Raw genomic sequence first — 27565 nt, 5'->3', positions numbered from 1 at the left:
CTACAGTTTAGGGGAGCGGGTGGGTTTCTAAAGCAGGGACACACGGGTTGTCGCTGCCCAAGAGAAGTGTGTGTGGGAGAGAGGGTCCACTCAAGAACAGAGCCAGGCTTCTGAGACTCTACGCTGGGGACACGGTGCAAATGCGAGAGAATCCCTATGGATGGGCACTTGATCCAGTGTTTCAAACCAGGCCCAGGGTCGGAGTCACAGCTAAGCCATTTACAGCACTGGCCAGATGGTGGGAGAGACTTTTCGAATGGCGAAGGCGGTTGCAGGCAGGAGGCCGGAATGAGAAGGAGACAAGATGTGGGGGGAGGAGGCAGGGGGAACCAGGCCCACGGCGGAGACTCTCGGGGAGGTGGACCTCGCCCGGCGGAGGTGGCTGGGGTCGGCACCGGGACCGGGGTGGCAGATGGCAGGGCTCCCGGCAGCAGGTACCCACGTGGGCCAAGTGTAGGCTCTCCAAGAGGCGGGCCCCGGGATCCCGGAGCGCGGGGGCTGCGTCTCCTCCCCGCCGGCCTCGCGGCAGCTGGGCCCTCCCCCGGCGCCGGCCGCCTCGCGGATCCCGCCCCTGCCTCGCTCCCGCCCGCCGCAGCCGCCCGCCGGCCGATCTCCCAGCCGTCGGCCCCCGCGCCCGCCTTCGGCCGTCACCCCCACCCCCGCAGAGGACCGACTGCCCAGACCGCCGGTCCCGGGGCTCCCTGGGCGTGGCGGATCCCAGGGAGCCCCCCGACTGCCTCCCCGAGCTGGGTGGGGAAAGGGATCTTAGCCCGCCGCCGCCTCCGAGCGGGCCGCCAGGTGAGCGCCGGGACAGGTAGGGATGCAGGTCGGGACCCGTGTCCCGTCCCCACTCCCAGCCAGGGAGCCCCGGGAAGGACTTCCGCCCTAGACCCTGCCTGGAGGGGAGGATCCCAGGGAGTCCTGCGCCCCAGCCCCGCTCCCTGGGCCCTGCCGGGGTCCTAGGCTGCGCCAGCCCACTGCGCCCCTTTAAGTCCAGAGCCACGCAAACGTTTGAAAAGCCCCAGGTGGTACCGAAAGGGCTTTGCTTTTAAAACGGGTCCTCTGACGCCCACGCCTTCCACCCCGTTGCCCCTCGGCGGAGGCCACCCTGGGATAAATCTCCCCCCGCCCCACCCCGGCCAAATGTACCCGATCAACACGTGTACACAGCAGCCCCCGAAAGGCCAGACCACTTTTTACCAGTTCTGGTTTGTGTCTCTTCTGGCTGACGGCCCCTTCGCAAAATCGGTGAATCAGAAGTCTCCGAACACTGGTTCTTGATTTAGCAAGTTTGTTTTTAGCTGCGGCCGCTCTTCCCAATTTAAATTTTGTTCTTCTAAGTTAACTTTTGCAAGTGTTGAGTAATACTCTTGTAACGCCCCGTATCTTGTTCTTTCAATCTGGATCCTTCAACTTTAGATAGCATCTGGTAACTAACAATTTGGAAAGACTGCGGTATTAGGAACCTACTTTTACAATAAATAATTTTTTAAGTGCCCCGGTATGACACAAGAACAAAAGACTAATAAGGCAGACAAAGCTTTGCATCAAGCACAGCCCTTGAAAAAGCAGCCCCCGGCCCCACAGTCAGTTAAAATTTTATGTAATTAAATGACTTTTCAGAAATGCCAAAAGTAACTTGTGATCTGTGGTGCGTCGTTTAAAACCTTTGCTCCTTTTTTATTTTTCTGGTAGTCACTTCCAGATCTTTAAAGCAAATTCTGGGATGATTTCTTATTTTGTCAACTTTTAGACAATGTCCAGTAATCCCTTGCTAAAAATAGGGACAGCTTTACTAGTGTCCAAGTTCCCTCCTCCCTGGATAATCACACATTCCTTGTTGTTTCTCTATTGGCTGCTTTTGTAACATCAAAAAACAAAACAAAAAAACAAAAAAAAAACCCACCCTTTTAAACGTGTTCCTTGTTCCACTAAATATTTATAGGATCTATTGACTCCCCATTTTGTGAGGCCTGGCTGAGGAATCTGCTTTAATAATTTTTTTAAATAAAGTTTTTATATTTATTTAAATACTAATTTTTCATCCAATCAAGTCATATATGTGGTTCGCAAATCAAATAGAAATGAATCTACCTTTTTTCCCCCTATTACAGAAGCACTGTCTCTTTAAGAAAATGGACAGGACAGTTAGTGTTTTAAACTAAAAGGGATTAGGGGGCCATGACCACCCCTAGCAGTATGTGAGTCCCCAATTTTGTCAGAAACCGCTACAAAAGACCTTTTTGAGACAATGGGGGAAATTGTTTGCGGACTGAATATTAGATAGCAGAATGAATTTCTCTTAAGTAATGGCGTTCAGTGGTAGTGTAGACCTCTAGTGACCCCTTATTCCTTCTTTTCTTAATTTTTTATTTAAATTCAATTTAGTTAACATGTAGTGTATTACTGGGTTCTACTGGGTAGAATTTAGTGATTCACCAGTTGTATATAACACCCAGTGTTCATTACCCCTTATTCTTTCTTAGAAGATGCCCGTTGAAGTATTTAAGAATTCATCAAAGGACAGAAAGCAAATATGGCAAAACGTGGAACATAAAGATGTTCATTTTACCATTCTTTCAACTTTTCCATGTGATGAAACTTTTATGGTAAAATTTGTGGAAAATCAAGTAAGACAGGTAGAAACTAAGGAGATCAAGATCCACACAGCGGTAGGAACTCTGGGGTCCTCCACACCCAGGTTCACATCCCAGCTCTGCCGCTTGGGTGTCAGGTGACCTTGGGTCCATGGCTCCACTTCTCCAAGCCTCAGTTTCCCCAGCTGAAAAATGGTACCTCCCTTATGGAGCTGTTTGTGATACTTCTGTGAGATTTTGCAAAGCCCTCGATGCATGTGTAGAGCAATTGTGGGCCATTAACCACAGCTATTAGTTTGTGAAGGATTTTTCTCAACTACCGTAGTGTGCTATGTTAGCTAACATCGTAACCACAGTTGGGCCCTTCCTTCTACTCTTTTTTTCTTAGAGAGAGATTTTTTTTTTTTTTTTATGTAGGCCCATGCCCAACACGGGACTTGAGCTCACAACCCTAAGATCAAGACCTGAGATCAAGAGTCGGCGCTCTACTGACTGAGCCACCCAGGCACCCTGAGATAGATTTTGAACTGGGCATTTTTTTTTCCTTTTTAAAATTCACCCAATGGCTCTGATCTTGACATTGGTCATTTTTTGCCCTGCTGTGTTTGGTCCTGACTTCCTAGGCACCGGTTCCCTGTGCCCCCATTCCTGTAGTTGGGTTTCAATGACAGCATGATTCTGACAGGGAGGTGAGGTGTGTGCTCCAATCCCACAGCTGGACGTGATCTACAAACATAGTAACTAATGATGTCCGGGGCCAGGACTTGATCGCGCTTAATTTTCCTGTAACCCCAAAAAGGTGGGAATCATTAAAAGTCTGCATTGTCTTATCTAAAACTTTGGGGCCCAGATGTTAGACTTTCTGAATGTGAGGCAAGTAATGGGGAACCCATTCTGAACATTACAGAAGACCCCTAGTAGGGCTGGGGAGCGCCGTGTAATCAAATACACTGGTATTTTCTTCAGTGAAATGCATGTTCGTAATCAATGGGATAATCAAATCTCACATCAGTTTGACCCAGTTCTTTTTTTTTTTAAAGATTTTATTTATTTTATTTGAGAGAGAGAATGAGAGAGAGAGAGAGAATATGAGAGGGGGGAGGATCAGAGGGAGAAGCAGACTCCCCGCTGAGCAGGGAGCCCGATGTGGGACTCGATCCCGGGACTCCAGGATCATGACCGGAGCCAAAGGCGGTCGCTTAACCAACTGAGCCACCCAGGTGCCCCAGTTTGACCCAGTTCTGCCACCAGATGGGTCTGGGAAAGATTCAGATTTCAGAGCTTTTGGATTTAGGGACTGGAGAGAGGGGTTGTGTACCTGTACATTTCTCATTTTAAGGAGAGGAAATTCCACTCAGAGAGGGAAGGCCAGTTCCCCAGGGTCATGAACAAGAGTTTGGGGTGGGACTGAGCCAGGGCTGACTGACCATAGAGAACCTGCAACATTCACCTCTCCCCAGGGCCCCCTCCCATGGCCTGTCACCAGCAATTCCCAAAAGCAATGTCCCTTGCTCTCCTTGTGATGCTTCTCACCCAGAAATATCACTGCTGCCTCCTGGGAATGAGATGATGCACAGAAAGAATTTTCCAGAGTGCCTTGCACAAAGAAAGCCCTCGGCAAATGTGAACTGTAACTTGTGCTAAGATGCAATGAGACTTTCCTTCTTGGGTTCAATAACATCAGTGGTGTTTATCGATAGCATTAATATTTTTCAGATTACAAAATAGAACGTCCGTCCAGACAGGAAAGTATATAAAACAGATGTACCATTTAACAAAGAATTGTGAAATATGTAACCAGGGCCCAGGTCAACCACAAGGACATTGTCAGCCCCAAAAGCCTCCCTGGGTGCATCTGGTTAATAGCCCTCCGTCGGTGGGGAACAACCACCCTGACTTTTATGATACTCATTTTCCTATTTTGCTCTTCTTTCTATGGTTTAGTACCTATTTGTACACCTATAAACAATATTTGATTCGTTTAGCCTGTTTGTGAACTTTCTAAGAGTCGTGCCATTGGTATTGAGTAGATAATTTACCATCCAAACCAGGAAATTTTGGAAGCAATAGGGGCGGCTAATTACCCTAATTACCCTGGGACTGCCCCAGGCAGCTCAGGCTGTAGGGTTGTCCTAGGACTAACACCCTAGGTGCCTTGTGTTCAGCATCTTTCATCCCAAATGAAGCTTTGGAGGTTCATCCATGTCGTTGTGGGTGGCTGATGTTAACTCCTATTTATTGCTATGTTAGCGTACCCTTCTGTGACTCCCTTAATTTACTTATACATCTTACAGTGGATGGGCATCTGGGTCATTTCCAGACTGGAGCTATTAGAAACAGTCGTGTCATGAATATTCTAGTACGTGTTTACTGGCGCTGGGGTCGAATTATTGGGTCATGGGACAGGCACATTTTCAACTTCAGTAGAAAAATGCCCATCTCATTTCCACAGTGGCTAGACCAATTTATACCCCCATCAAGACTGTAGGTGAGTTCTCGCTGATAGCATTTTAAGTAAATTATGGCGACAGTTTGCACTGGTTGGTTGGTTGGTTGGTTGAAAAAAAAGCATATTCTTTCCTTGCATTTAAGTTAAAATATACCAAAAAGCCAAAAGAACTTTACCTCCCACTTCACCCACGCCATGACCTAAGAGGGCACTTGGGTCATGGAGGGGGTAATAATGAAATGACAGAGAAATAGAGAGAGGGATTTGGAGCCAAGCATCTCTGTCTCCCCCTCCCCCCACCATCGTTTCCCATCTTTTGTTACTTGTACATTTATTTTCACAGTGTCAAGGTTGATAACGTCTACAGTCTGTTCTGTTACCATATTTAAGTCTTACAGGCTTTCACTGTCGAGTTTCCAGGGTTTTTGTGACAGCTTTAGTGAGACGTAATTTACATACCATAAAAGTCAGCCCTTTAAAGTATACAATTCAGTGATTTTTAGTGAATTTACAGGGCTGTGCAGACATCACTAGTTTTGGAGCATTTCTGTCATCTCCAAAATATCCCCTGTGCCTATTTGTGGTCACTTCCCTGTTCCCAAGCCCAGCCCCAGGCAACTACTAATCTTTCTGTAACTTTAGATATTGTCATTTTTGGACATTTCGTATAAATACATCATACAATATGTATTGGCTTTTTGGGTCGGACTTTTTTCACTTAGCGTTCTACTTGGGGGTTCATTCATCATGTAGTATGTACCAGGACTCCATTCTTCTTATTGCTGAACAGTGTTCCATTGTATGGATAGACCACATTTTGTTTATCCATTCACCAGTTGATGGACATTTGGATTGTTTCCAATAGATAATGCTGCTATGAATGTATTTTTATTTTTATTTTTATTTCTCCTGGTAGTGGTAAAAATTGCTGGGTTTCATGGAAAGCTTATGTTTAACTTTTTTTTTTTAATGTTCACCTTTTAAAGAAACTGACCAACTGTTTTCCAAAGTGGCTGTACCATTTTACATTCCCACCAGCAACATGTGGCCGTTCCAGTTTCTCCAGGTACTCACCAATCTTTTGAACAATAGCCGTCTGGTGGGCATGAGATGGTGTCTCATTGTGATTTTAATTTGCATTTCCTTGATAACTGATGATGTTGAGCATCTTTTCATGCGCTCGTTAGTCATATGTATATCTTCTTTGGCAAAAATGTCTTTTCAAATTCTTTTTTTCTATTTTTAAATTGGTTTGTTTGTCTTACTGTTGAATTTTAAGTGTTCTTTATATATTCTGGATATGATTCCTTTATCAGATATATGATTTGGAGGTATATTCTGCCAATCTATAGCTTCTCTTTTCATTTCCTCAGTGGTGTCTTTTGAAGTGCAAAAGTTTTCAATTTTGCAGTTTTATTAATCAATTTTTTTCCTTACATGGATCACACTTTTGGGGTTATAGCTAAGAAGTCTTTGCTTAACCCAAGATCATGAGATTTTTCTCCTACCCTCTTCTAAAAATTTTATGATTTTTAACTCTTACATTCAGGTGTATAGCTTATTTTGAGTTAATATTTGTATATGGTATGAGGTAAAGGCCAAAATTCATCTTTTTTGCATGCATATTTCCCATCAATCGTATGTTGAAAAGACAATCGTTATGCTAAGAGACCAGATCTTAAATGTTCTCACCACAAAAAAGAAATGATAATTAAGTGACATGGTTAGAGGTGTTAGCTAATGCTAAAGTGGTAACCACACTGCAATATATAAATGTGTCAAATCAACACATGCACCTTAAATTTACTCAATGTTACATGTCAGGTATATATAGAGAGATGTGATCTTTTTCTTCTGAAAACCAGTAAACAGGTCTATCTAAGGAGAATGCCTCTAGTCTCCAGGACAGATGGACTCTTTTTTCTTGCACTTTGTCAAACGGACATAACATGGATAGAGTTAGTGTATATCATATTTGGACCATGACTTTCTTTTTTTAAAAAAAAGATTTATTTATTTATTTGAGAGAGCGAGAATGAGAGAGAGAGAGAGAGAGAGTACATGAGAGTGGGGGAGGGTTAGAGGGAGAAGCAGGCTCCCGGCTGAGCAGGGAGCCCGATGCGGGACTTGATCCCGGGACTCCAGGATCATGACCTGAGCCGAAGGCAGTCGCTTAACCAACTGAGCCACCCAGGCGCCCTGGACCATGACTTTCTTAAGCAGTTTTTTTGTTTTTCCTGCAGTTTGTCATAGCTTTAATTTTTCCCTTTTTTTTTTTTGATTTTTTTTTTTTTTTTAAGTAATCTCTATACCCAACATGGGGCTCAAACTCACAACCCTGAGATCAAGAGTCACATGCTCTACTGACTGAGCCAGCCAGGTGCCCCTTTAATTTTTCCCTTTTGAGAAAAGTACTTTTCTGTTTCTAACTCATCCAATCTATTTTGGGGAATTTTTTTCTTCTGGAAGATATTCTTCCTTTCATAATAGCCTGTGCTTACTGTGTTTTGAATATCTTCTCTAATCTAAGTATACCCAGGGCCAGCTACATAATTTGCAGGGCCCAGTGCAAAATGCATATGCAGGCCCCTTGTTTAAAAATGATTGAAAATATCTCACTGGCCACAGCAGAGCATTACAACAAGCATGGAGCCCCTGCAGTGCAGGGCCATGTGTCTCTGTGCACGTCACGTCCCTATGAAGCCTAAAGCCAGCCTTATGTATTCCTTTGGCCCTCTGAATTGCTCTTTCCTCTGGGGTCAGTTCACTATAGTTCTGCCTGCTTACCTTAATACATCTTTTTCAGGCTGCTAGTTTTCTTCAAGCATCTGTTGATCCTTGCTTGTCCAATCACATCGTCAGACAAACAAGGGGCTGGGTGACTTTTTCAAAGTCACTGGTATGACGGGGCACCTGCCTGGCTCAGGTGGTAAAGCACATGACTCTTGATCTTGGGGTCATGAACTTGAGCTCCACATTGGTTATAGAGACTACTTAAGAAAATAAAATTTTTTTTAAAAAGTAACTGATAAGAAATTTAGGGCTATTATAAATATAGCCCTGCTTTCCTGTCGGCTGCTTTGTCCAGTTGAAGGGATGACTGACAACTCTGTGTTTTGAGACAACACTTATTAGCGTTAGCATGGAAAAAGCCAGTCTTTGCTGGGAGCTCACTCCCAGATGCCAGGATGGGAAGGGCTACACGCAGGGACACCAGCAGCCCGGGCACATCGCAGAGGCTTCGTCCAGTTCCTTTAGAGAACAGTCATCCCGTATGGTTTTGTTTTGCTTGTGTGTGCACGTTGGGCAGGCTGAGATCTGTGTGGCAAAACATGAAGGTGGGAGGAGAGGGAGCACGGAGCCCCTGGGCCCAGTTTCTTTCAAAGATGGACTAACCTCTGTCCTCACTCTGCCCTCTCACTCCTGACCTGTATGCCTACTCCAGCCTGCCCCCACCCCTTTGGACCCCTGGCTGTGGGTCCAAAGCCTCTGGAGGTCCTTGAGACTCCCTTGTCCCCAGTTTGAGTTCATTCCTAGCCCTGACACTTCTGTCTGCTTTCTGTCTTTCTGAAATCTAGTGAGATTTCTTTTTTGTTGATGGGCTCCCTTCCGTTCACTTTGCTTTTTCGTGCCTTTGCTATCCCTAGAGAGGATACCCTTTGAGAGGGAGATCAGACTGCCCAGAGTCCAATCCCCACTCCACTTCTGACTGCCATGTGGCCTTATGTGAGTCATTTTGCCTCCCTGGGCCTCAGTTTCCTCACGGTGTGAAGATCAGCTGAGCTAGGACAGAAGTCACAAAATGGCCACGCGCATTCGGTTCCTGGGTCTGCAGATCTGTCTTATCTGGGTCATACTGTGTTTTCATTTTTCTTCTTTTATGCATTGCTAACATTGAAAACTTGGGGGATTTCTCATAAAAACTGGGATTTCCAGTTTCTTTTGAAAAACCGGAAGGTGGGGCCAAAGTGGGCCCATCTTCCTACTTGGCGGGAAATTCGCCAGAGCGACTATCGGCACAGCCTTCAGGCTAGAGCTGCACCCTCTGGTTTGTCGGCCTTCTCTGCTCCCTGTTTTCTTCCACCCAGCAGTCTCATTTAGGATACTGCCTGTGTGTCGTTGGCATTTGAACTTGGTATTCCCGGGATACTATTTACCAAGCCTCTAGCACAGGACCAGGCACATATGACTGTTATTATTATGAGGCCAGCCAGGGGCAGCAGTGTGAGTGGGGGCTCAAATCCAGCCCTTGTTCTGATGCCGGACTATGCTACCCCAGGGCTGCATTCACCAGAAGGGATGTCTTTTTAAAAAACCTACCCAAGGGGCGCCTGGGTGGCTCAGTCGTTAAGTGTCTGCCTTCGGCTCAGGTCATGATCCCAGGGTCCTGGGATCGAGCCCCGCATCAGGCTCCCTGCTTGGCGGGAAGCCTGCTTCTCCTTCTCTCACTCCCCCTGCTTGTGTTCCTTCTCTCGCTGTGTCTCTCTCTGTCAAATAAATAAATACAATCTTTAAAAAAAAAAAAAAAAAAAACCTACCCAAGACTGGGACGCCTGGGTGGTTCAGTCAGTTGAGCGCCCGACTCTTGGTTTTGGCCCAGGTCGTGATCTCAGGGTTGTGAGATCGAGCCCTATGTCCAGTTCCACACCCAGCAAGGAGTCTGCTTCTCCCTCTCCCAGTGCCCCTCCGCTGCTCACGCTTGCATGCCCGCTCTCTCTCTCTCTCTCCGATTTTTAAAAACTCTACCCAAGACTAATAAAAGCTAGTATAGGCCCTGGTTATCAGTAGCTCAGTCTGCCTTGAAGGGGAAGCCACACTCAAATCTTTGAACATGCAAACAATTCTAAAGAGCAAAGAATTTTGATCTTGCTTTACTGCTGATTCTTATGCAACCTATATGTTGCAGGTTAGAAACCACAGCAGTGCCACAGTTCAAGAGCAAAGGCTTAAAATTAATAAGGAAAATGTCAGGTAGCGGGAACTCTCCCGAAGGCATGATAAACAAGCCATTCTGTCAAAAATTTAAAAAGACAGTTGACATAGCAGGTGCTAGCAACAGCAAGTCTCCTACGTGGTTGATGGGAATACAAATGGCACAACTGTGCTGAAAAAAATTACTGCATGTTTTCTTGTAAAGTGAAATATACAATTAATATATGGTCCAAGAATTTCACTCCTAGGTAGTTATGAAAAATGAAAACGTACGTCCACACAAACACTTGTACATGAATGTTCATTGCAGCTTTATTATATTTTTATATTTTATTTATTTATTTGACAGAGAGAGAAAGCACAGCAGGGGGAGCGGCAGGCAGAGGGAAAGGGAGAAGCCGGCTCCCTGCTGAGCAGAGAGCCCAACGTGGGGCTCGATTCCAGGACCCTGGGATCATGACCTGAGCTGAAGGCAGACACTTAACTGACTGAGCCACCCAGGCGCCCCAACAGCTTTATTCATAGTAGTCCCAAGGGGGAAACAACCCAGTGTCCATCATGGTGAGTGGATAAACAGCTTGTGGTTTACCTGCTCAATGGAATAGTACTCAGCAATAAAGAGGATCGAATTCCTGATTGATACGTGCAACAACGTGGGTGGATCGCACAGATATTACCCTGAAGGAAAGAGACACAAGGAGCCTGTACTATATGTATCAGAGTCCACAATCAGGAGACTGAAACCACACTCATTTGGAGGGAGAATGTTTACTCTACAGAATTATTAATTATAACAGGGAAATAGCTGCTAAGAAATAAAGAGAATGCTAAAGAATACAGAAATAGGAGACATAAGGAGTGGCCACTGCCTCTACAGTCCAAGATTGAGCGCTTGAGAAAGATGACAGTCCCAGACCCAGATCTCATTTGAGCACTCTTGGAGGAGGCTCACAAAGGGCAAAGGAGTCCCTGTGATGCTGCACCTTGAACTTGATGGAAATTCACGTTCTGGAACTTGCCAGAAATCCATCCTCTGGGAGACTAGGGAAGGCAGCTCACAAGGAAGGGTCTTATTCCAGGCACTAGGAAACTGCCTGAGGTGGGTGCCAGAGCAAGGTGCTGGCCGCGAGATGCTGCCGACTGCCGGGCGCTGGAGAGGTTTGCACACTGCAGGAGCGGGGCGTGGGGGGAACCTGGGGGAACCAAGTCTGGAAGTTGGAACCAAAAAAAAAAAAGGCGGGGGGGGGGGGGGGGGGGCGCTTCTTCCTGTAATGTTCCTCTGGCTCCCTCTACTGGAGAAACTCAAAATGTCAGCCGGCACAAGAAAAAGATTTAAATGGCCAAACTTGGCAACTTGGAGCCGTAAGGCAGTCAATTGCTAACTGGCACATTATATGATTCCATTTATTCCAGATTCCATTTATTCTAGAAAAGAATGATTACAGTGATAGAAAGCAGATTAGCGGTGGCCCTGGGGTGGAAATCGGTGGGGTAGGAGGGACAGGGAAGGGGTAAACTTTTTGGAGTGACAGAAATGTTCCATATCCAGGTTGACATGATAGTTACACGGTGGTATACAGTTATAACTCAAATTGTACACTTGAAACGTGTGCATTGTATTGGATGTAAATTATACATCAATAAGGGTTCTTTTTTAAAGGGACCCATTCTGGGAAACGTAGGGCTCGTGTACAAATATAAATAGAAAAATGCACACGTGTGCACAAACACAGCACAGATGCACCCTAAATCCCCCACCGCGATAGCCCAGCTTACACTGTGGTGTAAGTGTGAGGTATTACTGGAAGTCGTATTATTGGCATTGGCTCTGTGGCTTGCTCACTCATTCTCTCTGAGGAGTTCACGTTCAACGCGGGTGCTGTGGGGAGTTGGCAGAGTTTAGAGGGGGCAGTGACCATCACAAGCGCCCACTCCCTTCTCCCATTCCCTCCCTCCCCAAAGTGAATCGGCAGAGGCATCTCACCTTAGGTTCTAATGCTTTCAGATTATCAAATCCTCATCTTTAGAATGAAAACTTATTAGTTGCTTCATAACCATTGGGTCTTATTCCTTGAGTCCTGAGCATGACTTAGGGATATCGCAGCAGCCCTATTTGAAGTAGAAGCAGTAGTTATCCCCATATTACAGGCAAGAAAACTGAGGCTCAGAGGTCAGCAGCCTACCTACAAGATGCCAAGGAAGAGGCAGAATCGGGATTTGAACCCAGATCGTCTGCCTCTAGTGGGAGCTCCTGATCACCACCTGTCCTGCTGGGGGCAGAAGCCCCAGGTCCTGAAAATCCTCAGAGGCTCCTTGCCCTCCACAGATGGGTCCTAATAGGCTTTACAGATACTGAATCTTCCACAGTTGGGTCTTTTCTCTCCCCGTGACTAAAATGGAAATTTTTGAGCATACAGGAAAGTTAATTATACAGGGAATAAACACTAACTCTTAAGGAAAGACAGTGACAATACCCACATATTTTTTAGCCTGATCCTGAAGTATCACTCCTCATAGTAATAGTTTGTTCAGTCTTCCATGTTCTTAAGACAAAACAAGTTAGTGAAATGACATCTCAAATACAAAAAGGTATCAATATCACAGCAAGTAAAAACATATGCTGATAAATATGTAAGAGTGACCCGTAGTTAGTCTAGTAGACTATTAGCTGATAAAATCAATAAAGTCATTTTTAAATCAACTAAAAACTGCTAAAATTAATAAAGATGAAAACCCATACAAATTAAGTCATAAAATCAATAAAGTCGAAACACCGCATAAAATGAAGACCATTTAATGAATCAGGAACCTTGAAGATGACATTCTACTATTTGGTCCATGTCAGAAGTGGGCTGTAGCGGGAGAGAGAGAAAAGCCTGCGGAGGGAGCCTGAGCTGTGCAGCGCCCCCAGCTGAGTCTCCCCGACCCAGGCACTGGGGGCGGGAGCCAATAGGCCTTCAGATGACCCCGCCCCACCACTGCCTGACACCAAGACTCGAGCGCCCCTGAAAATGGCTGACCTGTGCCCCGGGAATTCCCAGAGCCAGAAAAAAAAAAATCATAAAATAATGGTTATTGTGCGTGTATTCCAGCAAACACACCGTGTCAATGGTATCGTCACTGAGTCATGGAGATATTTTGGGGCAAAATTTTCCAGTCACTATAAAAAAGGTCTCTGGCCCTACACAATTTGAGGAACTGCTGAGGAGAGAGATAAGCTAGCTCACTCGTTTCCAGGGGTGCCTTTATTTTGAATAGTGCCATATTTTGTTTGAGAACTCTGGGGAGAGCTTTTTGGACGTATTTTTTTGTTCCTTTCCGTGGACTCCCAGTTTTATTGTTACTGTTTTTACTAAACCTTTTACAGAAAGTACCTAAAGCTGTGCAGCCAGATGAATACGAGTAAATACACACATATAGACAGCTCTCAGATCAGGAAACAAACAAAATGCTTTCTAAATGGGTATACCTCTGCCTGGTTAGAATTTTTTTAATAGTTTTTTTTTCTTAGGATTTCATTTATTTATTTGAGAGAGCTCAAGAGAGAGCACAGGATGGGGGGAGAGGCAGAGGGAGAGGAAGAAGCAGACTCTCTGCGGAGCAGGGAGCCCAAGGTGGGGCTCCACCCCAGGATCATGACCTGAGCCAAAGGCAAATGCTTAACTGACTGAGCCACCCAGGTGCCCTGTGCCCGGTTAGAATTTTTAATGCTGCCTGAAATTCTCTTGGCAGAGAATTTTTTTTTAAAGATTTTATTTTTAAGTTATCTCTACACCCAACGTGGGGCTTGAACTCACAACCCTGAGATCAAAAGTCACACAGTCCACCGACTGAGGCCTGTAGTCACCATGAAATGAGTCATCGAGTCATCAACCACAATCTCAAGATGCAAAAGATTCCAGAGATTTTTTTAAAGATTTTATTTATTTGAGAGAGAGAATGAGAGAGAGAGAGCACATGAGAGGGGGGAGGGTCAGAGGGAGAAGCAGACGGGAGTCTGAGCAGGGAGCCCAATATGGGACTCGATCCTGGAACGCCAGGATCATGATCTGAGCCAAAGGCGGTCGCTTAACCAACTGAGCCACCCAGGCGCCCAAAAGATTCCAGAGATTTAAATAAAACCAAATAAAGATATTACACCAACAAAAACACCTGTAGTCAGAATAACTGAAACGTGGAAGCCATCCATGTCCATCAGCAGATGAATGAATAAACAAAATGGAATATTATTCAGCCTCAAAAAGGAAGGGAATTCTGACACAGGCTACAACATGGATGAACCTTGAGGACATTACGCTAAGTGAATAGGCCAATCACAAAAAGACAAATACCATGGGGCGCCTGGGTGGCTCAGTTGGTTAAGCATCTGCCTTCAGCTCAGGTCATGATACCAGGGTCCTGGGATCGAGCCCCGCATCGGGCTCCCTGCTCAGCGGGAAGCCTGCTTCTCCCTCTCCCACTCCCCCTGCTTGTGTTTCCTCTCTCGGTGTGTCTCTCTCTGTCAAATAAATAAATGAAAAATCTTATTAAAAAAAGACAAATACCATATGATTATTCCTCTTATATGAGTTACTTAGGTCAAAATCCTACAGACAGAAAGTAAGAGAGTGGTTAGCGGGGGCAGGAGGGAAGGGGGGTGGAGAGTGACTGTTTTACCAGGTGAAAAGAGTTTTGGAGGTGGATGGTGGTGATGGTAGCACATGAATATATTTAATGTCGCTGAACTGTATACTTACAAAGGCTTATGATGGTAAATTTTTATTTATTTATTTATTTATTTATTTATTTATTTATTTGTCAGAGAGAGAGAGAGGCACAAGCAGGGGGAGCAGTAGAGGGAGAGGGAGAAGCAGGCTCCTCACTGAGCAGGGAGCCCGATGTGGGACTCGATCCCAGGACCCTGGGATCATGACCTGAGCCGAAGGCAGACGCTTAACGACAGCCACCCAGGCGTCCCGATGGTAAATTTTTTATTTTTATTTTTTTATTTTTTTATTTTTTTTTAGAGATTTTATTTATTTTATTTGAGAGAGAGAGAATGAGAGATAGAGAGCACGAGAGGGAAGAGGGTTAGAGGGAGAAGCAGACTCCCTGCCGAGCAGGGAGCCCGATGCGGGACTCGATCCCGGGACTCCAGGACCATGACCTGAGCCGAAGGCAGTCGCTTAACCAACTGAGCCACCCAGGCGCCCTTTTTTTTTTTTTTTTAAAGATTTTATTTCCAATGGTAAATTTTTTAAAAAGACTTTATTTACTTGAGGGAGAGAGCACACAAGCAGGGGGAGGGGCAGAGGGAGAGAGAGAAGCAGACTCCCCACTGAGCAGGGAACTGGAAGTGGGGCTCCATCCCCAGACCCTGGGATCATGCCCTGAGCCGAAGGCAGATGCTTAACCGACTGAGCCACCCAGGTGCCCCTTAGGATAGTAAATTTTATGTTATGTGAATTTTACCACCACCAAAAAAAAAAAAAAGAAAGAAAGAAAGAATTAGCCTCATGGAACAGGCAACAAATAAAAATAAAGTAGATTTCTGAATTTAAAAGTAATAATAAACCAGTAGTCAATACTTAAAAACAGCATGATTTTAAAACAAAACAAAACAAAAAAGTCAAAGAAACCTGCTATTCCTGAATTACATTTACTACGCTCAAAGGAGATAAATAAGTTTCCTAGGCAGGAAGTGGGTAGTCAGGATTTGAACCCAGACTGGTCTGTGTCTGCAGTCAGGGCACCCACCGTTTCTCATCGGGGGCTCTTTTGGGGATTTGGGACAGACAGTTCCTTGTGGGAGGTACCCATCCCACGCAGTGCAGGTCACTGAGCACCGTCCCCTGTAACTAGTGCTGCATAACAGACTACTCAAAACACAGCGACCTAAAACAATAACCTTTATTGTATTATTTCATAGCTCTGGGGATTGGCTGGGCTCGGCTTGGCTTCGCAGTTCTTAGGGGCTCGCGTGCAGCGCTGTCTGACCGTGGCTGGGGCTGGGTCATCGGAAGGCTTAGTCCCCACTATGTCTAGCCCCTGGAATGAGACTCGAACAGTTGGGGCTCCCCAGGCGTTTCTCTGCCTTCCTTGGGTCTCTTCAGCGCAGCCAGACTTCAGTGGTGACTCGGGCTGTGGTGTGTGGGGCGTGCGGCTTGCTCGGCCTTCTGAGAGCAGATTGTGGGCAGCTCACCAGCTCCACAGTTTGGGGACTTGACGTTGGTAGCTTGCCATCAGTCACGGTAGGTGTATTTACCCAGATGTCAGCAAACGCTAAGAACCAGATTCTTTTTTCCTCCTAGAGGGCTGGTTGTTAAACGTTTAGCCGCACTCCACCAGACTCAGGGCTCCCAAGGCACACATCCCGAGAGAGGGCAGGCAGTGCTGTATCTTCTTTTATGACCCATCCTTGGAAATCCCTTAGCAATGTCACGTCTATGGCGCTCTGAAAGTTGAAGTGGTCACAAAGGGCTGCCTGTGTCAAGGAGAGGGGTGTGGACAGTGGAGAATGGCCAAGTCCTAGCAGAGCATGTCAGATAGGCTACATTATTATACCAACTGTGGTCTGTGTAGCATCATGGGTCCTGGAAACTGTATACCATTAGCGTCCCCCAGTCACTGTGCCAGCCAATAACATAACTGCCCCCCCAAAACACACACAGCACACACAGTCCCAAACAGCAGGGCATTGATGTGCCTTATGTATCCCATACTGCCCCAGCCAGTGGGTGGCATTCAGCCGTGTGGACATGGTGGCCACGAGCTCCTTATGGCCCTCAGCAGAGCATCCCAAACAAGGATATTGTATCCTCAGGGCTCATAAGGTACATCCCTTGAAGGTCCTTGCTCCTTGGTGAAGCCTGTCTGCCCTAATTTTGCGAGGGGGCCACCCCAGCTCCAGAGATCCCTTGTTTGCCAGTGACCAGCCCAGTCTTAAGGTGAGCCAAGCAGGGCAACCACACTCCGGTGAGTTTCACGTCCATGACAGGCAGACTGGTGGACTTGCTATTAAATGGCAGCTAATTGGGGCGCCTGGGTGACTCAGTCGTTAAACATTTGCCTTCAGCTCAGGTCATGATCCCAGGGTCCTGGGATCGAGCCCCACATTGGGCTCCCTGCTCAGCGGGAAGCCTGCTTCTCCCTCTCCCACTCTCCCTGCTTGTGTTCCCTCTCTCGCTGTGTCTCTCTCTGTCAAATAAATAAAATTTTTTTAAAAAATAAAATAAATAAATGGCAGCTAATTATTAATGCAACTAAGAACAACTTGGGGGAAAAAAATCACACCCTGTTTCTTAAGTCTTATAACCAGTCATACTGTATCAGGGTAAAGTTGGTGTTCCGCATTTTGCCATGTCCATGGATCACTAGCCTGATACACGTGTCTTTCTTTTTTTCTAAGATTTATTTATTTATTTTAGAGAGAGCTCGAGCAAAAGCGGGATGGGCAGAGGGAGAGAGAACCTCCAGCAGACTCCATGCTGAGCGCGGAGCCTGACATGGTGCTCGATCTCACAACCCTGAGATCATGACCTGACCCGAAACCAAGAGTCAGATGCTTAAATGACTGCGCCACCCAGGCGCCCCTTAACAAAACCTTAATCAACTTATTTAAAAATAATAACAGCTGTCATGAGTTGAGCACTTACGGACATTAGACAATATAACAAGCATTAGATCATTGAAGTCTCTTAACCCAGGGCAACCTCCCGTGATCGTTTTGCCCATTAAACAAGATGATGGGATTCTGTGAGATGCCCCAGCTCCAATGCTCAGCACAATGGCTTCATAAGGGCCCAATAAATGTCACCAGATGAAAAAATTGTAGCTGAAAGGCTGTTCATCATTCTTTTATGATGTGTAATAATACTAGCACCTAACATAATTTAGTGTTCAATATTAATTGAATATCACTCTTATGTCTGAGACACCAGCGATTTTTCTTAAACGTTTTACAAATATTAACCCGTTTCATCCTTACAACAACCCCGTAGAGTATGTTAACATCCTCATTCTCAGAGCACGAAGAGATTAAGAGACAAGCGCTTGGTCACAGAACTAGCTAGAGGCAGGGCTGGAACTCGAGCCCAGGCCGGCAGGATCCAGCCCCCGAGGCACTCTTCCCGATGGGGAAGATGAAATGAGTTTCTCACTAGGTCTGAGCCCAGTCACTCAGTTCTCATTAAATAAAAGTGTTTCACCTTCCTGTGCCTCAGTTTCCTCATCTGTGGAGTAGGTTTCTGATGTGATGATTCGTTGGCTCATTCACTTAACATCTCTTCATTGCACACATATTGTGTGTCGGGCACTGGCGTGGACACTGGTTATCTAGCATGCCAAACAAGCCCTCATGGTGAAGAAGGTACTAAGTAGGGGCGCCCGGCTGGCTCAATCAGTAGTGCGTTCGATTCTTGATCTCAGGGTCATGAGTTTGAGCCCCATGTTGGGTGTAGAGGTTACTTTAAAATAAAATCTTTAAAAAAAAGAAGGTATTAAGTAAGTTATATATACTTTTGTGTGTGGTGTATTAAGAGGTGATAAGAGCTTTAGAGAAGTATATGGTAAGGAAAAGAGAAGGGGGGGTAAGGGGTGGTCATGAGCTCCTAAAATAGGGTGGCCAAGGATGGTGTCATGGAGATGCTGACATTTGAGCAAAGACTTGAAATGTGGAGGCGAGCATAGAAATCCTCTGGATCCAGGTGGAGGGAAGAGCCTGTGCAAAGGGCCTGAGGTGTGGAGGCTCGTTTGGCTGGGCAGAGCGGGTGAGGAGGAGATGAGAGCAAGCAGGTGATGGGGACAGACTGTGTGGGGCCTTAAGGGCCACAGTGAGGACTCTTGCCTTTATCCTGAATGGGATGGAGCCCTGGGGGCAGGGGGGCGGTTCTGAGTAAGACAGGGACAGGACCTAATTCAGGTGCTCATACCCGACCTGGCTACTAGTGAGGAACAGACGACTCGGGAAAGAAGCAGAGAGACAGTGATGGCCCAGGTGGGAGGTGTATGAATGTGCGAGATCCCCAAGGGAGTGAGTGGTGATGGAGAATACAGGAGGCTCAAACACCAATCTCTGACATTTCAGATCAGATGGAGGATGAACAGCCAAAGAGACTCACTAGGAGTCACCAGGCGAATGGGAGGGGTCCAGAGGGTGTGGTGGCTTGGAGCCAAGTGAAGAGGGAGTAACCCTCAGTGTCAGTGTTAGTGTCAAAGTGAGGACTGAACCCTGACTTTGACTTAGCACCAAAGGGGTCATTGGTGACCTTGACATTACAGGGCAGGGGCGGCGGGGGGGGGGGCGCAAAGCCTGATTAGAGAAGGTTTAAGAGAGAACAGAAGTAGAAAATCTGGAGGCAGAGACTGGTGACAACTTTTTTGAGAAGCTTTACCATAAAGAGAAGCAAAGAAATGGGGCCATAGCTGGAAGGGGGGGGTGAAGTCAAGAGAGGGTTTGTTTCCAGACGAGAGGGATGACACCATGTGGGCTGCTGAGAACGATCGAGTGCAGAGGGGGATTCCAAGGCGCAGCAGACAGCGACAACTGTGAGACTCTGTGACCTGGAGTGGGCGGAAGGGGTGCGAGCAGGTCACACAGAGGGCTGACATTTGCAGGGCAGTCGCCGTGGGAAAGCCAGAGGCCCCAGGGCAGGTGGGTGGGTGGTAGACAGGGTGGTAGGCACCTGTGAAAGTTCACTTCTCATCGCTTGTAATTTGTTTCTGCAAAATAAGAAGCAAAGGGAGAATGAAGAGGTGGGAAGAGGTGTGATGAGCTAGGGGCTGGGGGAGAGAAGGTGTGAAAGAGTTATCTACAGAGAGGAGGAGCCTGTGAGTAACAAATGTTATCTGATTGTCAGGCAGCCTTCCCGGCTTGAGGGTCAAGTTCACAATCTGGAAGTGAGAGCAGCCAGTGGAGTTGTGTGTTCTTCAGTCACCTTAAACTGGGTACAGCCACAGGACAGGCGGAGGGCTGGATTGAACCAGGGTCACATGCTGGAGGAAGCTAGGGACAACGATGTGGGCAAAGAATGTTTTTAATGGTTATCAAAGCAACTTAAGCTGGATAAGGAATAAATGGGGACTTGAGGGCTTGAGGGGCCATGAAGAGGAGGTAGACACAAAGGAGGGGGGACCACAGTGGGCTGGAAGGATTGTGGGGCACTAGAAGGAAAGAGCTGGAGAGAGAAGGGGTGAACAGTGGAAAATGAGCTCCCTGAGTTGAGGTTCTGAAGAGTCTGGTTATGGAGACGAAGTCTAGGTGTGACCATGAAAGGGAGAGCCTGAGAGGAGAGCAGGTCAGGGAGCAGAGAGGCAGGTGGCTGAAGGAAGGATATCTACTTGGATGTGGAAATTGCCAGGAATGTTGAGAAGAGCAGCCTGAGTGGTAGGGAGCCTGGAGCTAAAATCATGAAGCGGGCAGTGATCTGATCAGCAGCTGATGCACCAGGCAGGGTGGTGAACACGGGAATCATAGCTGGGGGAGTTTGGGGGAGGAGGGAAGAATGGTCTGGAGGCAGCACCAAGGGGCAAGATTTACCCACTCGGAAGAGCCACAGGGGAGCTGGGTTTTGGTTAGAGCAAGGCGATAAGAATGTTAAGTGAAGAGATTTCATGAACTGAAGACAGTTCATGAGTTCCAAAGGTCCGAGGGGTTGGGACAGGTTGGGGTATGCGGTGGAGATGGGCCGCCTCCTCGGGTTTTGTTTTGTTGGGTTTTTTTTTTTTCTGTGCTCACGATCATACACGTAAACTGCTTAGCTTGACACAAATGCACCGGCCAGATACAGAAGCCGTGGGCAGTCCTGGGGGAGTCCTGGTCAGACCAGGGCCCTTTCGCTCGAGGGGGAAAGCTGAGAAGCCGATCGCCCTCAGAGCCAACTGGCAGTAACTAGGTGCCCGGGTTTCACGGGCCGTGGCATTCCCCCGGCCCCCCACTGGAGCTGGTGGGGTCGTGGTCAAGCCACACAGGGACCTTGCGGCCTGGGAGAGGTGAGGGAGGCCGAACTGCCCTGATCTGCTGACCCCTCTCAACCCGCAGGACTCCGGAGGCCGGAGATGGGCGCCCGGCCCTCGCGGCGACGGCTGCCCGCGGACCCGCCCCTAGCCTTGGACGCGCTGCCCCCGGAGCTGCTGGTGCAGGTGCTGAGCCACGTGCCGCCGCGCGCCCTGGTGACGCGCTGCCGCGCTGTGTGCCGTGCCTGGCGCGACGTGGTGGACGGGCCCACCGTGTGGCTGCTGCAGCTGGCCCGCGACCGCAGCGCCGAGGGCCGCGCACTCTACGCAGTGGCCCAGCGCTGCCCGCCCAACAGCGAGGACGAGGAGTTCCCGCTCTGTGCCCTGGCGCGGTACTGCCTGCGCGCGCCCCTCCGCCGCAACCTCATCTTCAACTCCTGCGGAGAGCGTGCGTGCCGGGGGCGGGGCCGGGTAGACCGAAGTGTTGCGTAGGATGGGGGCCGGGCCAGGCCGAGTGGGCGTGGCCAGGATGCATGGGGGGGGCAGGGCGGAGCCAGGGCAGGAAGCCAAGGGGCGTGGCCAAGGGAAGAGGCTATTGGGAAACTTGCCAGGCGGGGCTGGGAAAGAGATGGACTGGGTGGGAGGGGCCGGGTGCTGCGGGCTGTGGAGGGAGGCTAACTGGGTAGGCAAGAGCTGGACGAGCCAAGGGCCCTGGCGGGAATGACGCGGGCTGGGACTGTAGACTCAGTGGGCGGGGCTAAGGAGGGAGGAGCCAGGGAGGACTGAGGAAAAGCTGATTGGGTGCTGACGGGGGCGGAACTTGCATAGAACTATGAGGCCACCCTGAGCCTGTGGGGAGGGGGAACTGACCGAGTGGGCGGGGCCAAGGCAGGAGGAGCCCGAAGGCTGTGGTAGGAGAGGGCGGGGCCATGATGGCACGAGCCCGGGGCGGGGCCAGGGAGAAGCCCAGTAGATTGAGGGGCCGAAGGGAGAGCTGGGGGCGGGGCCGAGTGGGGCCGAGGAGAAGCTGAGTGGATGGGCAGGGCTGAGTGACGCGGTCGTGGGGTGGGACCAGGAATGCCGGCGGCTGGGAGGCGGGGCCAGGGTCGAAGAAACCGGGCGTGGAGCGCGGGAGGGAGGAGTTGGTGGGCGGGGCAAGCAGGGTGGTGGCGGGCGGTTCTCTGGGCTGGTGGCAGGTGAATCCGTCGTCTTCAACCCTGTTGCATCCCACAGAGGGCTTCAGAGGCTGGGAGGTAGAGCACGGCGGGAACGGCTGGGCCGTGGAAAAGAACCTAACACTGGTGCCGGGGGCTCCTTCCCAGACCTGCTTCGTGACTTCTTTCCAGTGAGTGGCCCTTGATCCCTGGGGCAAGGGCCCCGAGGAGGGAGAGAAACCCTACCCCTCTGTCCTCATTCTCACCCTCACTCACCTTCACCCTCTCCTTCCCTCATTCATTTATTCAGCCAGTCAAATAGTTGTCAAATATTTGTTGAGGGCCTGCCAGGTGCCAGGCACTCTTTTATATGCCAGAGATACGGGGAAAATTCAGAAATGGGGAATTCAGAAAGGGGGCGCGGGAGACATGAAACACATAAACAGTAAAATAATGATGACAACAAAACAACAAAGAGGAGTTAGTCGATTCCCGCTGCTTTACATGTAACTCTTTGAATCCTGGCAACAACCCTGTGACATGGATAGCATTATTTCCACTTGATAATAGGAAACAGGCGCAAAGGGTAGCCAACACCTAATAAATGGTAAAGCTGGGATTTGAACCCAGGTAATCTGGCTCCAGAGCTTCTGAGTCTACAGAGACATCCGAACAGCTGACTGATTGATTCTCTTTATTCTCACACCCCATCCCCATTGTTCTCGCTCCCTCCCCCCCGCCCCCGTTCAACCATTCTCCTGTGGCATTATCCAACTTTCTAGTAGTTGCCAGTATGTTAGGGGTGAAGTGATGTCTTACTGATGTTTTGATTTGCATGTTTCGATTTACTAATAATTAAGCATCTCTTCGTGTGCTTGTTAGCTTTTTGGATTCCCTCTTTTGGAAATTGCCTATTCATATTTTCTATTAGGGTTGATATCTCATTCTTTTTTTAAATTTTTATTGTTATGTTAATCGCTGTACATCATTAGTTTTTGATGTAGTGTTCCATTATTCATTGTTTGTGTATTACACCCAGTGCTCCATGCAGAACGTGCCCTCTTTAATACCCATCACCAGGCTAACCCATCCTCCCACCCCCACCTCCCCTCCAGAACCCTCAGTTTGTTTTTCAGAGTTCATCGTCTCTCATGGTTCGTCTCCCCCTCCAATTCCCCCCCCTTCATTCTTCCCCTCCTGCTATCTTCTTCTTTTTTTTTAAACATATATTGTATTATGTGTTTCAGAGGTACAGATCTGTGATTCAACAGTCTTGCACAATTCACAGCGCTCACCATAGCACATACCCTCCCCAGTGTCTATCACCCAGCCACCCCATCCCTCCCACCCCCCACCACTCCAGCAACTCTCAGTTTGTTTCCTGAGATTAAGAATTCCTCATATCAGTGAGGTCATATGATACATGTCTTTCTCTGAGTGACTTATTTCGCTCACCATGACACCCTCCAGTTCCATCCACGTCGTTGCAAATGGCAAGATCTCATTCCTTTTTATGGCTGCATAATATTCCATTGTGTATATATACCACATCTTCTTTATCCATTCATCTGTCAATGGACATCTTGGCTCTTTCCACAGTTTGGCTATTGTGGACATTGCTGCTATAAACATTAGGGTGCACGTACCCCTTCGGATCCCTACATTTGTATCTTTGTGGTAAATACCCAGTAGTGCAATTGTTGGATCATATGGTAGCTCTATTTTCAACTTTTTGAGGAACCTCCATACTGTTTTCCAGAGTGGCTGCACCAGCTTGCATCCCCACCAACAGTGTAGGAGGGTTCCCCTTTCTCCACATCCCCGCCAACATCTGTTGTTTCCTGACTTGTTAATTTTAGCCATTCTGACTGGTGTGAGGGGGTATCTCATTGAGCTTTTGATTTGGATTTCCCTGATGCCGAGCGATGTTGAGCACTTTTTCATGTGCCTGTTGGCCATTTGGATGTCTTCTTTGGAAAAATGTCTGTTCATGTCTTCTGCCCATTTCTTGATTGGATCATTTGTTCTTTGGGTGTTGAGTTTAAGAAGTTCTTTATAGATTTTGGATACTAGCCCTTTATCTGATATGTCATTTGCAAATATCTTCTTCCATTCTGTCGGTTGTCTTTTGGTTTTGTGGACTGTTTCTTTTGCTGTGCAAAAGCTTTTTATCTTGATGAAGTCCCAATAGTTCATTTTTGCCCTTGCTTCCCTTGCCTTTGGCGATGTTTCTAGGAAGAATTTGCTGCGACTGAGGTCGAAGAGGTTGCTGCCTGTGTCCTCCTTTAGGATTTGGATGGACTCCTGTCTCACATTTAGGTCTTTCAGCCATTTTGAGTCTATTTTTGTGTGCGGTGTAAGGAAATGGTCCAGTTTCATTCTTGTGCATGTGGCTGTCCAATTTTCCCAACACCATTTGTTGAAGAGACTGTTTTTTTCCATTGGACGTTCTTTCCTGTTTTGTCAAAGATTAGTTGACCATAGAGTTGAGGGTCCATTTCTGGGCTCTCTATTCTGTTCCATCGATCTATGTGTCTGTTTTTGTGCCAGTACCATACTGTCTTGATGACGACAGCTTTGTAATAGAGCTGGAAGTCCGGAATTGTGATGCCACCAGCTTTGCTTTTCTTTTTCAACATTCCTCTGGCTATTCGGGGTCTTTTCTGGTTCCATACAAATTTTAGGATTATTTGTTCCATTTCTTTGAAAAAGGTTGATGGTATTTTGGTGGGGATTGCATTGAATGTGTAGATTGCTCTAGGTAGCATTGACATCTTCACTATATTTGTTCTTCCAATCCATGAGCATGGAATGTCTTTCCATTTCTTTGTGTCTTCCTCAGTTTCTTTCATGAGTATTTTATAGTTTTCTGAGTACAGATCCTTTGCCTCTTTGGTTAGATTTATTCCTAGGTATCTTATGGTTTTGGGTGCAATTGTAAATGGGATCGACTCCTTAATTTCTCTTTCTTCTGTCTTGTTGTTGGTGTATAGGAATGCCACTGTTTTCGGTGCATTGATTTTATATCCTGCCACTTTACTCAATTCCTATATGAGTTCTAGCAGTTTTGGGGTGGAGTCTTTTGGGTTTTCCACATGAAGTATCATATCATCTGCAAAGAGTGAGAGTTTGACTTCTTCTTTGCCAATGTGGATGCCTTTTATTTCTTTTTGTTGTCTGATTGCTGAGGCTAGGACTTCTAATACTATGTTGAATAGCAGTGGTGATAGTGGACATCCCCGCCACGTTCCTGACCTTAGGGGGAAAGCTCTCAGTTTTTCCCCATTGAAATGATATTTGCTGTGGGTTTTTCATAGATGGCTTTTATGATCCTGAGGTATATACCCTCTATCCCTACACTCTGAAGAGTTTTGATCAAGAAAGGATGCTGTACTTTGTCAAATGCTTTTTCTGCATCTATTGAGAGGATCATATGATTCTTGCTCTTTCTTTTGTTAATGTAGTGTATCACGTTGATTGATTTGCAGATGTTGAACCAAACTTGCAGCCCAGGGATAAATCTCACTTGGTCGTGGTGAATAATCCTTTTAATGTACTGTTGGATCCTATTGGCTAGTATTTTGGTGAGAGTTTTTGCATCCATGTTCATCAAGGATATTAGTAATTCTCCTTTTTGGTGGGGTCTTTGTCTGGTTTTGGGATCAAGGTAATGGTGGCCTCATAAAACGAGTTTGGAAGTTTTCCTTCCATTTCTATTTTTTGGAACGGTTTCAGAAGAATTGATATCTCATTCTTGTTGCTATACAAGAATTCCTTGTTTATTTTAGATGTTAGCCCCTTGTCCATCCTGGACACTGGGAATCTCCCACTCTTCCCTCTCTATTAACTGTGTCCATGGTGTTCTTTGTGGTTATTTTCATATGATCAAATTCTTCTCTTTTTTGCTTTACAGTCTGTTTTTGAAATTTGCATGAAAAATCCTTCCCTACCCTTGATCCTAACAGTATTCTCTCATAATCTCTTCCAGTAACTTCACAGTTTTGTCCTTCACATTTAGATCTTTAGATGGCATATTCAAATCAGGGGAGAAGGACTGTTTACAAAGGCGGAGGCAGACCACAAGAGATACTCTATGAACCCCAGGCTAGTAACAGTGAGGGAAAGGGTCATTTCCGGCCCGAGACCTGACAAGGGTAAGGGGAGGAAGCAGTTCCTGAGCCATAAGCCAGGGAAGGCTGTGAGGAGAGGGCCCCCTGAAGCTGTGCCCTTTCATGGAGAGACACGGCAGTCCCACGCTGATCCCTTGGGAGGGAGCCGGGAGGCTAAATAACCTGATTTTACTCTCCTCTCACCATTCCTTCTCCTGCTAGCGCTTCCCATTGGCTAACCCAGCAAGAAGGGGAGAGTAAGGGAGACCTGTCCATACAGGCAGTACAACCTTAGTCCTTGGGCCTCCACACTTTATTTAGGAGGCTCCAGAATTCCCCGCTCAGTGTGGCCTCCATTTGTACTCGTGTTCCAGCCCCCACAAATATTAAGGACATACAGGTCAGCCTCCTGGAGCCCAGAGCCTGCTGGAGGATGGTGGAAAGGAGGGGAGAGGCCAGTGGGCATGCCCAGTCCATCCTACATCTTGTCCAGGACAGCAAAACCCGAGGGGCTGCTTCAGACAGGGTTGTCAGGGGAGGCTTCTTGGAGGAGGTGATTTCTGGGCTGTGGATTTCTTCATCCCTACACCATCGCCCCTTCCCAGATGGTGCTTCAAGAGGCAGCTTGTAGACTTGGTGATGGAAGGAGTGTGGCAGGAGCTGCTGGACAGTGCCCAGATCGAGATCTGTGTGGCCGACTGGTGAGTCAAGAATGGCAACCCACCCTGAGCGCCATCAGGCCTGGCAGCCGTGCTGCACAAAGGGTTCCTCCGTGCCCCCCATCAGCCCCCTGGTCTGGCCGCAGCTACTGTGTGCCCTTCATGGTGAGGCTGAGTGGGAAGGGGATACTCTCACAGTTGCAGAGGCTGGGAGGGGCAGAGCCTTGACGAGCTCAGAGCCCCCCACACACACCCTTCCCTGACCCCTTTCAGCAGGCCCCGGGGTTGTTGACATGGGGGCCATTGACTGACTTGGTCTGAAACGAGGTACCCCATCTCACCCACTCCACCCTCATCGCCACACTCAGCATGGACCCTAAGGGCTTGTGGACACCCAAGTCCTCAGGAAGGTTCGGAGCACGGTGCCCTGAGAACTGAGACTCAGAGGGGCAGAGTTGGCCCTGGTTCCAGAGCACCCCGGTTCCTTCACAAAGCCCTCAGGCTCCTCCTTCCAGACTTCTTGCTCCCCCACACAAAGTCCGGTTTCTTCCCTGGGGCTCTGGCTCCTCCCCAGAAAGACCCAGGCTCCTCCTCTCCCAGGTTGTGGTTCCTCCCCAGACACCATCCTCCTCCCCGTCCACGCACACACATCCAAGGCAAAGCCTCTAGAATCCACCCCAGGAGCACCCAGCCTCCTCCCCGCAAATTCCCAGGGCCTGACTTCTCCATATGC

At 47.7% G+C, this 27565-nt stretch overlaps 1 protein-coding gene across 2 annotated transcripts in view; it reads left to right on the top strand.

Moving 5' to 3' along the window:
• Nucleotides 1–600: 600 nt before the first annotated feature.
• Nucleotides 601–27565, top strand: part of FBXO17 (F-box protein 17) — a 30508-nt gene continuing 3543 nt past the window's right edge. The window contains exons 1-4 of one of the 2 annotated variants that reach the window (XM_027619463.2): nt 601–798; nt 20996–21358; nt 22144–22255; nt 26779–26874. In XM_027619463.2, the coding sequence (XP_027475264.1) occupies nt 21013–21358; nt 22144–22255; nt 26779–26874 (554 nt within the window). In that variant the 5' untranslated portion in view covers nt 601–798; nt 20996–21012. Of the gene's footprint in view, nt 799–10429; nt 10540–20995; nt 21359–22143; nt 22256–26778; nt 26875–27565 lie in introns of those variants that run through there. The other variant, XM_027619464.2, reaches the window with a different exon arrangement.

Source organism: Zalophus californianus, chromosome 17, assembly GCF_009762305.2.
Source record: "Zalophus californianus isolate mZalCal1 chromosome 17, mZalCal1.pri.v2, whole genome shotgun sequence".
Lineage (NCBI taxonomy): Eukaryota > Metazoa > Chordata > Mammalia > Carnivora > Otariidae > Zalophus > Zalophus californianus.
This window is presented reverse-complemented; position numbering and strand designations above follow the sequence as displayed.